Source organism: Oryzias latipes, chromosome 22, assembly GCF_002234675.1.
Source record: "Oryzias latipes chromosome 22, ASM223467v1".
NCBI lineage: Eukaryota > Metazoa > Chordata > Actinopteri > Beloniformes > Adrianichthyidae > Oryzias > Oryzias latipes.
Genome location: NC_019880.2, coordinates 10,238,743 through 10,252,599, shown reverse-complemented (window position 1 = coordinate 10,252,599; position 13,857 = coordinate 10,238,743). Strand labels below are relative to the sequence as shown.

General features: G+C 41.1%; 1 protein-coding gene across 3 annotated transcripts in view; it reads left to right on the top strand.

Annotated features, from left to right (window-relative positions):
- The window catches only part of LOC101175525 (unconventional myosin-VI), a 47,364-nt gene extending 35,816 nt beyond the window's left edge, over positions 1-11,548 (top strand). For 2 of the 3 annotated variants that reach the window (XM_011490323.3, XM_004082529.4), the window contains 4 exons: positions 2,157-2,260; positions 4,472-4,606; positions 8,913-9,131; positions 10,436-11,548. In XM_011490323.3, coding sequence (XP_011488625.1) covers positions 2,157-2,260; positions 4,472-4,606; positions 8,913-9,131; positions 10,436-10,635 — 658 coding nt within the window. In that variant the 3' untranslated portion in view covers positions 10,636-11,548. Of the gene's footprint in view, positions 1-2,156; positions 2,261-4,471; positions 4,607-8,296; positions 8,674-8,912; positions 9,132-10,435 lie in introns of those variants that run through there. The other variant, XM_020713883.2, reaches the window with a different exon arrangement.
- The last annotated feature ends 2,309 nt before the right edge of the window (positions 11,549-13,857 follow it).

The following is a 13,857-nucleotide window of genomic DNA, read 5'->3' as shown; positions in this document are numbered from 1 at the left end:
AACACAACAGCAAATACTGAAACACAACAGCAAATCACGAAACACAACTGCAAATCACAAAACACAACAGCAAATCACGAAACACAACCGCAAATACTGAAACACAACAGCAAATACTGAAACACAACAGCAAATACTGAAACACAACAGCAAATCACGAAACACAACAGCAAATCATGAAACACAACAGCAAATACTGAAACACAACAGCAAATACTGAAACACAACAGCAAATCACGAAACACAACAGCAAATCACGAAACACAACAGCAAATCACGAAACACAACAGCAAATCACGAAACACAACAGCAAATACTGAAACACAACAGCAAATCACGAAACACAACAGCAAATACTGAAACACAACAGCAAATCACGAAACACAACAGCAAATACTGAAACACAACTGCAAATCACGAAACACAACAGCAAATCATGAAACACAACAGCAATTCATGAAACACAATGGCAAAAACTGAAACCCAACAGCAAACCACGGAACAAATGACAGAGTCCTGAAACACAAAAGCAATTTTGGGTGAAAACTAACAAATCCTGAATTACAAAAACAATCTCGATACAAATGAACAAATCCAGAAACACAACAAGGACAGCGGAGAAACGGCGTCTAACAGAAACGTAACGTCCTGAATCCCGGAAGTGACGTAGTATAAAACTAATTGTGTATTATTTTTTACATTTCCTTATTACTGTCTTTTTTATGTGGACATTTTCAATACTTGAGACAGTCTAAAAGCATTTCTTCAATTGTATTACTACAATAAAAATTACAACAACGTTTAACAAGGTAAAGTTTTTGCTTTTCCGGTATTAAGGGTATTCCCTCTCCGTTAAGACCACTCTAGCAAGAATGCTTCAGGACTGTTTCATGTATTTAAAATGTCCACATAAAGAAAACAGTAATTAATAACATTTAAAAAAATCATACACAATTAGTTTTATATCACGTCCATTTCTGTTAGAAGCCATGTCTCCGCTTTCATTGTTGTGTTTCTGGTTTTGGTCATTTGTAACAGGGTTATTTTTTTGTAATTTGGTATTTGTTTCAGGACTGTAATTTTCAGTATTTGCTGTTGTGTTTCGTGATTTGCTGTTGTGTTTCAGTATTTGCTGTTGTGTTTCAGTATTTGCTGTTGTGTTTCAGTATTTGCTGTTGTGTTTCGTGATTTGCTGTTGTGTTTCTTGATTTGCTGTTGTGTTTCAGTATTTGCTGTTGTGTTTCAGTATTTGCTGTTGTGTTTTGTGATTTGTTCATTTGTACTGGGATTTGCTGTTGCTGTATCTTAAATGTAAGCGTGTCTTGCACCTGTCGGCCACCGTATCTCCAGGCTTCCTCCCACAGTCCAAAAACATGCATCAGAAGTTAATTGGTGATTTTAAATTGCCCCTAAAGGTGCATGTGAGTGTGCACAGACTGCAACACACTGGTGACCTATTCGCCAGTCACCTAACAGTAAGTCAGGTTAGCTCCAGCAGAACTCCCGAAAGGGATGCAACAGGTTCTGAAGATGGATGGATACTTCTAAAGAAGCCAGCATCAGCTGTTAGAACCAAAGAAGCTTCACAAACAAGCAGCGAAGCATCTTCTAGATCAACCTTTAAAGTCCAGTCACCCTGAAGAAGCAGAACCCGGTGATAACACCTCCTGGATGACAGAAAATCCTCACTGTCAGTCAGAATTCATGATGGTAATCTAGTGATTTGTGAATTAATCCATTATGCAGAGACGCTGCTCTGACCGTAATTAGAACAGACAAATCCTTCCTTCCTATTATGGAATTATCGGCTTTAGTTCAGCAGGGAGGCTGGAGACGTAATCTCAGAGTTTGGCAGAGGTCTGTTAAGTAGCTGAAACTTCAACTCTGTTATTAGTAACTTTATCTAAATGCAGTATCAAGGTATTGTGACTCTAAGGCTTAATCATCTTTCTCCTAGTATTGCTCCCAAAGATATTAAATTTAGTTTTTATCTTTAATACTGGTGTTCACATTTTTCTTTGCTTCGGATAACTAAAAGATTTTGAGTCACACTCTGTGTGGAACTGAAACAGTCTTAGCTCAAATACTTCCACCCCTCATCTGTCCTCCCTTATCTTCTGTATATTTCCCGTCTCACCCACAATCCTCTGCTGCAGGGGTCCTCAGGTGCAGGCGACCAAAGCTGCAGCTGGTGTGAAAAAGTATGATCTCAGCAAGTGGAAGTATGCCGAGCTGCGGGATGTCATCAACACTTCTTGTGGTGAGAAACCATGACTCCAGTTGCAGCACTGAGTTACATTCTTTGAGTTTTAGCGCTGAAATAAAATGTGTCATTTTGCAATTAATGTTCCTTCGTGCATTCACTCTTTTGAATAATGTGCTGTGTGCAAATATTCCTTTTTTACTGCTATGTTTGCTGCATGGATGTGTTTCGCCTTTTCCCTATTTTTTTTTTGCCAAAGTGGCTGTTGAAAAGCGCAGACTTTGGCTGCACAGAGGGTGAACACATCCTTCCAAAACAAAACAAAAATCCAAAGAGGATGCTCCTGCAGCTGCTGAGGCTCATCAGCTTGGTTTTAAAAGGAAAGATGGAATGATCTCTGGATTATGGGAGGAGGGAGGCTTGTGCTGGTTGTAGGCAGCCAATCTTCTCCTGGTTTAGGGAAGCAGTCTGCCCAAAGACACACATTTGTACTGATTGTGCAAGACGATTAATGGCAAAATGCATCAGACACAAGCCAAAAGACAGTGTGTTATAGGGATTTAATACTAAAATATTGCACTGACCATGATTTAAAAAAAAAGGTTTTTAACTGCTCTTAGAGCCACAGAGGTTCCCTGAAAATGATTAAAACTGGTTCTCTTAGATTTTCACACATTTTTGGCCTTTAAAAAGAAAAAAAAAAGTAGAGTGCACGGTGTCTGAATTGCTTTTTAAAATTCAGGACACTACATCGCTTTTTTGTAGTCAGGGATTAGGGAAGGAATTCAGACGTAGCCTACAACTCCAAAATCCAGTGCCCTGGAAATCTTCCAGAAGTCTCTGCGAATATAGACCACAATGCAATGCGTTAAAACATTTTGTCTTTTAAAAAAAAAAAGAATTAATATTATTTTGTATAATTCATAGAGGTTTTCCTCCTAAGAACACAGTGGATTCATAAATAGTATTCAATAAATGGTTATATTTATTAGGTTTTGCCTTTGGTGAATGGGGTGATGTCATACTTGCCATTTAAAAAACATTGTAAGCATTGAGTCCAAATTACATTGAAGCTTGCTTTTCCTAAGCCTTTCAGAGTAAACCATGTCCATATATATGATAATATATTATCACATATGTGGTACACTAAAAAACACATTTTTTAAAGAAACATGAGTTATAAGTGTGCAGCGTGAATGGATCAACATACCGCTTTGAGTTGTTTATAGTGAGCAATGAACATTGTAATAAACTTAAAAGCTCGAAGAAGTAGATTTAGCATGACATAGGGCCTTTAAATATCGAGCACTGGATAGTCCTGCATTATATAGTCTTTTGGGAGGTTAGGGAGTAGTGAGGAAAGTCAGACGTAGCTTTAGGTCTATTAAATTAGTATAAAATAGTATAGCTAACTAAATTAAATTAGTTAGCTAGCAATAGGCTCTAGCTCTTCAATGTTTTGGACAAGAAAAAAATTGAAGACATTTTTGTATTTACTGCCTCCTACAGGTTGAAATTGTGGTTTAACAAGCCCCTTTCTTAGATTAAAAATGTGCCTTAACAATTGATGATACCAGGTCATAATTTGATTATTTTGTTGGACATTTCTTTAAAGATAGTCTTTTTCAATTGACCATAAACGGAAGTTGTTTCTCATTGAAACTGTTCAACTCAAACTCGATCATTGGAGCAGTTGGAGAAATATAAAGCTGTTAAGGCCCAGTAAGCTGTGGAAAGAGTCATTTGCAGTTAAATGAGAGCAATTAAATATTAATCTATGATCTTGTTTGAGGCTGAATTAATTAAAAAATATTTATTTATTTTTGCTGCTCCTTTTCTGTCGCAGGAGCACACAAAGGCAGGAGAATTGTGATAACAAAGCATTGTTTTACTGAAATGAAAGATAAACCCTGATTCTTGCAAAAGCCTTTTTAACAGAAATAATTAGATGAAATTTACTTCTTGTGTTAGACTGTAAAAAAATGATAAAAAGATTTAAAAATGCAGGAAAACACAGAAACAAAATTGGCCTGGTTTGTTTTCCTTATTTCTACTTAGTTGTTTAAAAATGTAATCCATATAGGTACAACAACAATCTATCAAAAGCAAGTATAAAAAGAAGAAAATAAAACATAGTTTTAATCACATTTGCTAATAAGTTTCCTTTTTTGTCAAGGTTCTATTGTAAAAACACCTTAATTTTTGTCATATGAACAAATGCCTGTTTTTGTAAATCTTCTAATGTTTGCTGCCTGTTTCTGTGTGCAGACATTGAGCTACTGGCAGCCTGCAGAGAGGAGTTTCACCGTCGCCTGAAGGTCTATCACGCATGGAAGACCAAGAACAAGAAACGTGACGATGATGGCAGTGATCAGAGGGCTCCGAAGTCTGTCACAGACTACGGTTGGTGGAGACTTCCCTCTATCACGATTTCTTTAAATGAAGCTGCATTTTTTGACTCAAAATTAAAATGAAAAAGCATTCCTTCAAAATGTAAAAAAAATAGAATAAAAAAAGGTTCAACACAGACTCAAAATTGGGAGCATATACTCTCTGATTTCTCCACCTTAAAGTCTAAGTACAGTCCAGATTTACTGACAATCTCCAAGCCGTACTGAGGGTCCCAGCTGTTTGGGAGGAAGTGCTCCCAAGTGTCCAGCAGAGAAGCTGTGTTCAGAAGAACACTGATACACACATTGATAGAGGTTACAGAACTGTAAAATTGGAGTCTTCTTTTGTGTTTATTACTTATAATTTAACAGTGTTAATTGAACTATGTTAAAAGGATGTTTAAATCAGAAAACAGCAGATATAGAAGAATAAACAAACAGAAATGAATTACTGATTATTTACTTATTGATTTTTTTTTATTTGGGTATTTTATTATATTTGAAATAGTTTTATGAGCATATTTTGTACAGCGGTTAATAATAGCGTATAGTTAATAGTATAGTATGTGTTCCATACAAATTTACTGGCTCTCAAACACTCACACCTTACGTGTGTCTGTGCGCTGAAGTTGTGGCCCAGCCTCTGTCAGGACCAGGTCTTGAGGACCAACAAAATATGACAGACCCAGGAGTATGAGATCTTCAGAGTTTATTTAAAGGGGACCAGAGCAGGCAGGATGCTAAGCAGAATCTTGACACCAGGGGCGTGGAGACAGACTTGTGGGAGGCCAGGAGTGAGAGGAGAAAACAGACAGAGCAGAGTCCAGAGTTCCTCCAGGGCTCCAGAATGAGGAAGTCCGTAACAGAGAATGCAGCAGAGGAAAAGTTTTACGGCTGAATCTTGAGGCAGAACTTGGCGATGAGGAATAAGCGATCACAGCAAGGTGAGTCAGTAGAAGCAGCTCAGGAGAAAACTTGAATACATGGTCCGAATAGTCCGAATAGTCTGCAGTCACCTACCTGTCGGAATAACGACAGGTAGGTGACTGCAGACTTGAGAGCGTGGTGGAGCAGAAATCTAGATTTGCTGACGAGCTGCAGACTGGAAACACAGAGCGTGAGAGCTGGCTGGTAGTCGAGTAGTAGACTAGACGTTCCGGCAGTGAATGGAGCTGCATGGCAGTAATATATACCCAGGTGAACAGGTGGAGTGAATCAGAGACGACGAGCAGCAGACGGTCGCGTGGGTTGATCAGGATGATCTCTATGGAACACTGTGATCATGTCGGGGTCGAGGATGAACCGAGCAGGGACCCAGGAATGTTCCTCAGGACCATAGCCTTCCCAATCCACCAGGTACTGCAAACCCTTTCCACGACTGCGAGAACAGAGCAGCCGTCTAACCGTGTAGGCAGGACCCACGTCGATGTACCGAGCCGGAGGCGGGGCAGTGGCAGAAGGAACGAGGGGACTGGTCCTAACTGGCTTCACCTTGGAGACTTGGAAGGTGGGATGTATGCGGAGGGCTCTGGGCAGACGCAGGCAAACAGCAACCAGGTTGACCACCTTGGAGATAGGGAAAGGTCCAACAAACCGCGGTGCCAGCTTCCTGTTTTCCAAACGGAGGGGAAGATTAGTTGTAGAAAGCCAAACTCTTTGGCCCACCTAATAGGAAGGAGCATCAACTCTTCGTCTTTTGACGGTGGTACGGTAGGTCTCCACAGTCCTTAGGAGAGTCTGCCGGGCCCTGCGCCAGGCCTGCTGACACTTTCGGACAGAAGCATAGGCTGAGGGGACGCAAATAGAGAGGGGCTGGTATCCATACACCACCTTGAAGGGAGAAAAACCTGTGGCAGACAAAGGAAGCCTACTCCGCCCAGATCAGGTTACGGGACCATGAAGCCGGCTCCTGGGCACAGAAGAGGCGGAGACTAGCCTCCAACTACTGTTTGAGCCGTTCAGATTGGCAGTTAGACTATGGATGGAAGCCAGAAGATAAACTCACCTACTCCCTGTAGGCAACAGAACTTGGCTGTAAATTGGGGACCCCGGTCCGAGACAATATCTCTGGGAATGCCATGGATGCAAAATACATGGTTGAGAAGGACCTCAGTGGTTTCCTTAGCTGTAGGGAGTTGGGGAAGAGCAATGAAGTGCACCATCTTCGAAAACCGATCCACCACAGTCAGGACGGTGGAAGCCCTGTGACGAAATTCAAAGAGATGTGAGACCAGGGCCTTCCAGGGACCGACAGCGGTTGTAGCAACCCACCAGGAGGGGATGTAGAAGCTTCGACTTGAGCACTCTCTGGACAAGCAGAGACATATTCATTGATGTCTTCTCTCATCCTTGCCCATAAAACCGCTAACGTTCTCCTCTGACTAGGATGGCAAAACATGCGGGAAGAATGGAACCATTGTATAACCTTCGCTCTGAGATTATCTGGAACATACAAACGTTCTGTGGGACAGGCTGACGGAGATTGGGAGCCTTGATTAGCAGATCGTACCTCCTCCTCAATATCAGTATTTATTACTGCTAGTCGAGCAGAGACTGTCATGGATAGTCATCCCTTCAGGATAGCGCGTCAGCCTTCGTGTTCAGTGAACCTGGTCTATAGGAAAGGGAGAAATTAAACCGGATAAAAAACAATGACCAGCGGGCTTGGCGGGAGTTAACTATCTTGGCCGTTCTCAAGTACTTCAGATTCTTGTGATCTGTGAACCCGACGAACGGAGTTTCAGACCCTTATAGCCTATGACGCCACTCCTCCAGGGCGTCCTTGATAGCCAGCAACTCTCTATCCCCAACGTCATAGTTCTTCTCAGCACTAGACAAGTGGCGGGAAAAGAAAGCACATGCGTGGATCTTATTGTCCTGGCTCCGTTGAGAGAGGATGGCACCAATCCCTGTGTCAGAAGCGTCTACTTCTACAATAAACTGTCTACCTGGGTCAGGTGTAATAAGAACAGGGGCTAAAGTGAAGTGGTTCTTTAACTCCTAGAAAGCAGACTCAGCTTCCTGGTTCCAGGAAAATTTCCTCTTGGACGAAGTCAAAGCATGTAAGGGAGAAGCAATTTTACTGTAGTTCTTAATGAAGCGACGGTAGAAGTTAGCAAATCCAAGAAACCGTTGAAATTGTTTACGGTTCTCGGGTCTCGGCCACTCCAATACAGCCTGCACCTTTTTCGGATCCATCTTGACACTCCCCTCTAAGATGACCAGACCCAGGAAAGAGGTAGTAGCGGCATGAAACTCACTTCTCTGCTTTGACATAGAGCTGGTTTTGTAGTAGTCTTAGAAGGACCTTGCGTACATGTTGGACATGCTCAGCCTTAGAACGTGAAAAGATTAAGATGTCATCCAGATAGACGAACACAAAGTGGTTAATCATGTCTTCCAATACCTCATTGACAAGGATTTGAAAAATAGCAGGGGCATTAGTTTAGCCAAATGGCATGACCTGATATTCAAAGTGGCCTGAATGCCTGTTGAATGCTGTTTTCCACTCATCCCCTGCCTTGATCCGGACCAGATGGTAGGAGTTGCGTAGATCCAACTTGGTGAAAATACTGGCACCCTGAAGAAGTTCAAAGGCAGATGACATTAGTGGCAGAGGATAGCCGTTACGTATGGTGATCTCATTGAGCCCTCTGTAATCAATACATGGTCTCAGGCCCCCCCATCTTTTTTCTTAACAAAGATAAAACCAGCCCCAGCAAGAGAGGAAGAAGACCTAATGAGTCCAGCAGCCAGCGACTCCCTGATGTAGGTCTCCATGAGCAGCAGGAATAACGGCAGGTAGGTGACTGCAGACTTGAGAGTGTGGTGAAGCAGAAATCCAGATTTGCTGACGAGCTGCAGACTGGAAACACAGAGCGTGAGAGCTGGCTGGTAGTCGAGTAGTAGACTAAACGTTCCGATAGTGAATGGAGCTGCATGGCAGTAATATATACCCAGGTGAGCAGGTGGAGTGAATCAAAGACGACGAGCAGCCGCTGGGGGGCGGGGCGGTTGCTGTCATGACAGCCTCAGCTAGACCCTGCCTTCAGTGGCCCCCAGGTAAATTGATTTTGAGACCCCTGTGTTATGTGATCACAAAGGTCATGAAAGCTTCATTCTTTTTTTGTTTGTTTCCAGCGTTTTTACTTCATCTGCGTTCACGTTGATCTCATGTTTTGGAAGCTTTGTCCTTTTTTTTTTGTGCTCATCTTAAAACAAAAGCATGGAGTTTTACAAATAAAAGTTGTGAATCAGATGCCAGCTAACATTTCCTCTCCCACCAACACTAACCTGCTTCTCTGATGCTCTCGCTGCAGCCGAACAGAACCCGGCTCCGCCAGCGACGGCTCAGCATCAGGAGGTGGCCATGAACCGCCAGCAGCGGTATTTTCGCATCCCCTTCATCCGACCTGCCGACCAGTACAAGGACCCCCAGAACAAAAAGAAGGGCTGGTGGTACGCTCACTTCGACGGGCCGTGGATTGCCAGACAGATGGAACTTCATCCAGACAAACAACCCATCGTGCTGGTTGCGGGTGAGTCAGCAGCTTTGATACAGGAAGTCTTGGATGTAAAATATCCGTTGACTATTTAAGAGAACTGGACTGAGTGACCCCTCCCCCCACGCATTCCAAACAGGAAATACCCACTGATTCCAAGAAGCCAAAATCTCAAAATGTTCTATAGAGAAATAAACAGCTATTTTTTATTCATTCGGTTTTTTAAGAACAACCATTACCTTTTTAACATGTTCTGGCTAATCCAATTTTTTTCTTTATGGCTGGTCATTCAAGTTGTAAACCGACCAATCGGATGCCTCAATCAAAGTAGTGTCTACTGCCCCCTCGGCGAATATTCAAAATGTTTGATTGACAGATTTCATGTAGCCTGCTTTCAATTGATGGGGGTGTAGACATCCAAAAAGCTCACTTCTGATGGACGAGAGTGGTTGCCATAGAGACGTTGACATAGACAGACTCAGACCAATCACTGCTCACTGACGTCATCTGACTCCAACAGGGGGGCGTCCAATTGCTAAAAAATGAGTTGACTTCATTTCGTTGGAACAGGAGGGTGACATCACACTCACTCACTCGGTCCAGTTCTAATAGACAGTCAATGGAAATATCACAGTTGAAGGCAACAAATGCGAAAGATATTTAAGGTTTTGATGCTTGTGTCTGATGTTCATGAGGGTTACTCTAGATTTATGTCACTAAACCTTTTTGATTGACTAAAATTTAAATTCCCTGGTTCTAATTTAAATACTGTTTAGAGCACCTTTATGCACAAGTCATTTTTCTATTGATTCAATTTCTCCTTTTCGTTTTCAATATCTTCATTTTACTCCTAAAATAATTTTCCTTCAGCACTTACAAATTATAAGAAAAGTCCCCCTAAAATTGAAGAAAAAAAAACATAAATGTTAGAAACTATTTTTAAATATTCACACTTTTCTTAAGCCAGAGGGATATGAGAATTATTGTATTTTTGATTTTTTTTTTTTTTAGAACTAATGTTTTGGGATCAAAATGTAAAAAAAAGAAAATAAAAGCTTTGCAAACATTAATTTTATATTTTGGGACTTAAAAATGCAAAAGTAGCAAGATTATCTAAAAGCTTTTTTGAATTTTTAACCCAAAGTGTTTCTGATTAATTACTTATGTGTACAACAGAAAAAATGAAGGAAAAAATAACTTTCTGTGTCTGATAGGTGCTCATACACTCAAAATTGTCACTGTAAAAATAACATTTGAACGTGATTTCATGACTTGTGCTGCATTTGCTCAAAAATTCAGCTGAATAAAAACACAAATTTCATTTTATTTTAAACACTTAGGTAAAGATGACATGGAGATGTGCGAGCTCAGCCTGGAGGAGACGGGTCTGACCAGGAAGCGAGGGGCTGAGATTTTGCCCAGGCAATTCGAGGAAATCTGGGAACGCTGCGGTGGAATTCAGTACCTGAAGAAGGCCATAGAGAACAAACAGGCCCGCCCAACCTATGCCACTGCCATGCTGCAAAGTCTCCTCCACTGAACACTCCTGAAAATGGATGTTCCCCATTCCAACACAACACTAATACTCATTAAAGAAGAGCAGTGGAATTTTTGCAATTGTGGCAGGCAAAACTGCTTTCTGCACGATTTTCCCATCATCCTTGATTTATCAGTAATCTTCCTTTTCTTACCAATTGTTTTCTTTGTTTCTGAGTTTAAGTTGGTAGTGAAAACCTTTACGGTGTAACATTTGTTATTGGTGTTGTTTTTTAATCTAAAATCCATAACTGTGGCCTTAATTTACAAAATGTTTGCACTGGAAGTATATATTGGTTTAACCTAAAACCTTAATCTGTAGCAATTAGTATAATTATTTAATTTAATTTTATTATTAGCTAATGCAGACAAACTGAAGACAAATTTAGCACTCCATGACCTGAATATGTAAGAATTCAACTTTCTTGAATTGTTGACACCCATCAGGTCAGCATCAGTAAAAGAAAAAAGGATTACATCTATTTTCGTCAACTAACACATTTGATTTATAAAAAATACTAAAATAAAAATAAGTTTGTAAGCCTTTCTTTATGTTTTCCAAATGCCTCTAAAGATTCAAAATTCCTAACACAAAGAAACTTTTTGTATCATTGCTTATCTATTTGCATGAGACAAAAATCTTTTATGGCTTGCAGTTTCTCTGTGTGTTGCTGTTTTAAGAACAAAAATGTAATTTGTGTGCATGTGCAATCTGTGTTTGGTGATTTAACATTTCCTTCAGCCCAGTGCTCAGCTCTTATTGAGTCGTACTCATTTTCTTTGAGAATCAGATGGTTTTGCAGATTCAAATCTATGCACTAAAACTTATTTCTGATGACATAAGTGCTGATTTCAGAGTTTTATGTTCTATGACTTTTCTCTAAAAAAACTATTGAAAATAAACATAAATGATCTTATTCGTGTAATCTTTTTTTGTGGAGGGGGGATTAATAAACAGTTGTTGACAAAAAATGAGTTAGTTGAATCCACAAACCAGACTATTTGATATTTTGACTTTTTTTAGGCAGTGTAGGCTAAACAAAAGAAAATTATGATATATTTTATGATTCGTAAACTTGTTAAATGTGCTCATTTTTAGGTGAATTTGGTAATCTTGTTTGGTTGTAATTTGCCAGCGTTAGTCTTTTAATTTGAAAAGTAACGCTTGTTGTGAGTTCTACTTCCTGTTTCCCACTAGCTAATTCTCAGAGCTGTTCGTCCTTTTTTCTTTTTTTTCCTAAATTCCTTCCTCCCAAAATTACTTTAGAGTGTGTGTTGTTATTAGTGCGATCATTAAAATTGGGGTTTTTGTTGTTTTAAGAGTACTTAAGGAAATACAATTTACTCGTTTTTAAATGTAATGTATATTTTCTCTTGCCATGAGGATTGTTAGCATGCCATTGCCATCGTGCTAACCAAGAAAAGTTAACATGATAAAAGCGTTAAAAAAAATCCTTCAAAACTGGCGGGAACTTCTGTGTGGAAAGACTGATAAAAGCCTCAAATTTGGTAAGTACAACTGTTTTCTAAAGCTAGGTACTACTCCAGGTCCACAACATGCTAGAACAGGGGTCGGGAACCTATGGCTCGCGAGCCATACATGGCTCTTTTGATGGTCACATGTGTGGCTCGCAGACAAATCTTTAATTATACTTTTTTTTTTTTTCATTAGACCAGTCCTCGGGCGCGATGCGATGCCAGAGGCGCGCAGTAGTAGCGGTGCTTGGAGAGAGAAATCTGCGCCAGCACTATAAGTTTACAATTATCTAATATTTTAGAGTTTGTATCAGCCGGAAACCTGTTAATTGCCGTGCCTAAAACTGCGCGCTCTTTCTCAGAGACGGGAGCGCGCAGTTGCGGGGATGAGTGAGGAAGAAAGCAGAGGGTGAAGGTGGGGGGGTTGTGGGGACAGGCAGCAGGTGAATCGCGCAGGGATTGTAAAAACGTAAAACCTGCAGCCCGTCACTCACTGCAGCGTGTGAGTGTGTGTTTGGCTCCGCGTCTGCATGTGAGCAGTCTTTGTCACATGATACACATCTACAGAACAGTCAGACCAGCTAAGATCACGTTTAACTCTCAACGCCTGCATGAAGCAGAAACTCACCACGTATCAATCAGACTAGACCAGGGGTCGGGAACCTTTTTTGCCGAGAGAGCCATAAACGCCACATATTTTGAAATGTAATTTCGAAAGAGCCATAATATAATGTAGCGTCCCTTTTTCCACACTGAAGAGCACGGAGACTTAACCTCTTCTAAGGTTCTTTATTCTGGTTACTGTAGACCACAACAAACGCCGTACAATTAATTCAGCAACTCCTGAATCTCTCCCGCCGAGACGAGAGCGCTTCTCCCAACTTTATATTCCCTCACTGCCGCGTCAGCCCTCCCATTTCCCTTATTTGGCCTCATAGCTGAACCCCATTGGTCCAAATTACCTAACAACAGGCTGAGCGACAGAACTGAGGGCCAATCAGATCTCTGCTTGATGCGTTCAATGAACTCCAGAACTTATAACGCGGCCCAACAGCCAAGTTAAACTCAGTCCGCAACAATATGTTTAAAACTAAATATACAAGTGAATGTGAGCATTTGATGTAATTTCAACATTTTTAATGTACAATAAGTCTGTGGATTCTTTTGAATAACATTGTTATGCTTTTGCTGATAAATGATGAGTATTTCTCGCGGTAGTTTTTTGCTGATGGTCTAGTCTGGTTGATACGTGGTGAGTTTCTGCTTCATGCAGGCGTTGAGACTTTAAACGTGATCGTAGGTATGAATGTTCTGTAGATGTGAAACAGACTGCTCACATGCAGACCTGGAGCCAAACACACACTCTCACGCTGCAGTGAGTGACGGGCAGCAGGTTTTACGTTTTTACAATCCCTGCGCGATTCACTTGCTGCCCCCCCCCCCCCTCTTCCTCACACATCCCGTCCCCGCTACTGCGCGCTCTTTCTCAGAGACGGGAGCGCAGTTTTAGGCACGGCAATTCACAGGTTTCCAGTTGGTACAAACTCTGTGAAATAGATAATAGTAAACTGATAATGCTGCCGCAGATTTTTCTCTCCAAGCACCGCGCATCTGGCATCGCATCGCGCCCGAGAAGGACTGGGTTAATGAAAAAAAAAAGTATAATTAAAGATTTGTCTGCGAGCCACATGTGACCATCAAAAGAGCCATATATGGCTCGCGAGCCATAGGTTCCCGACCCCTGGACTAG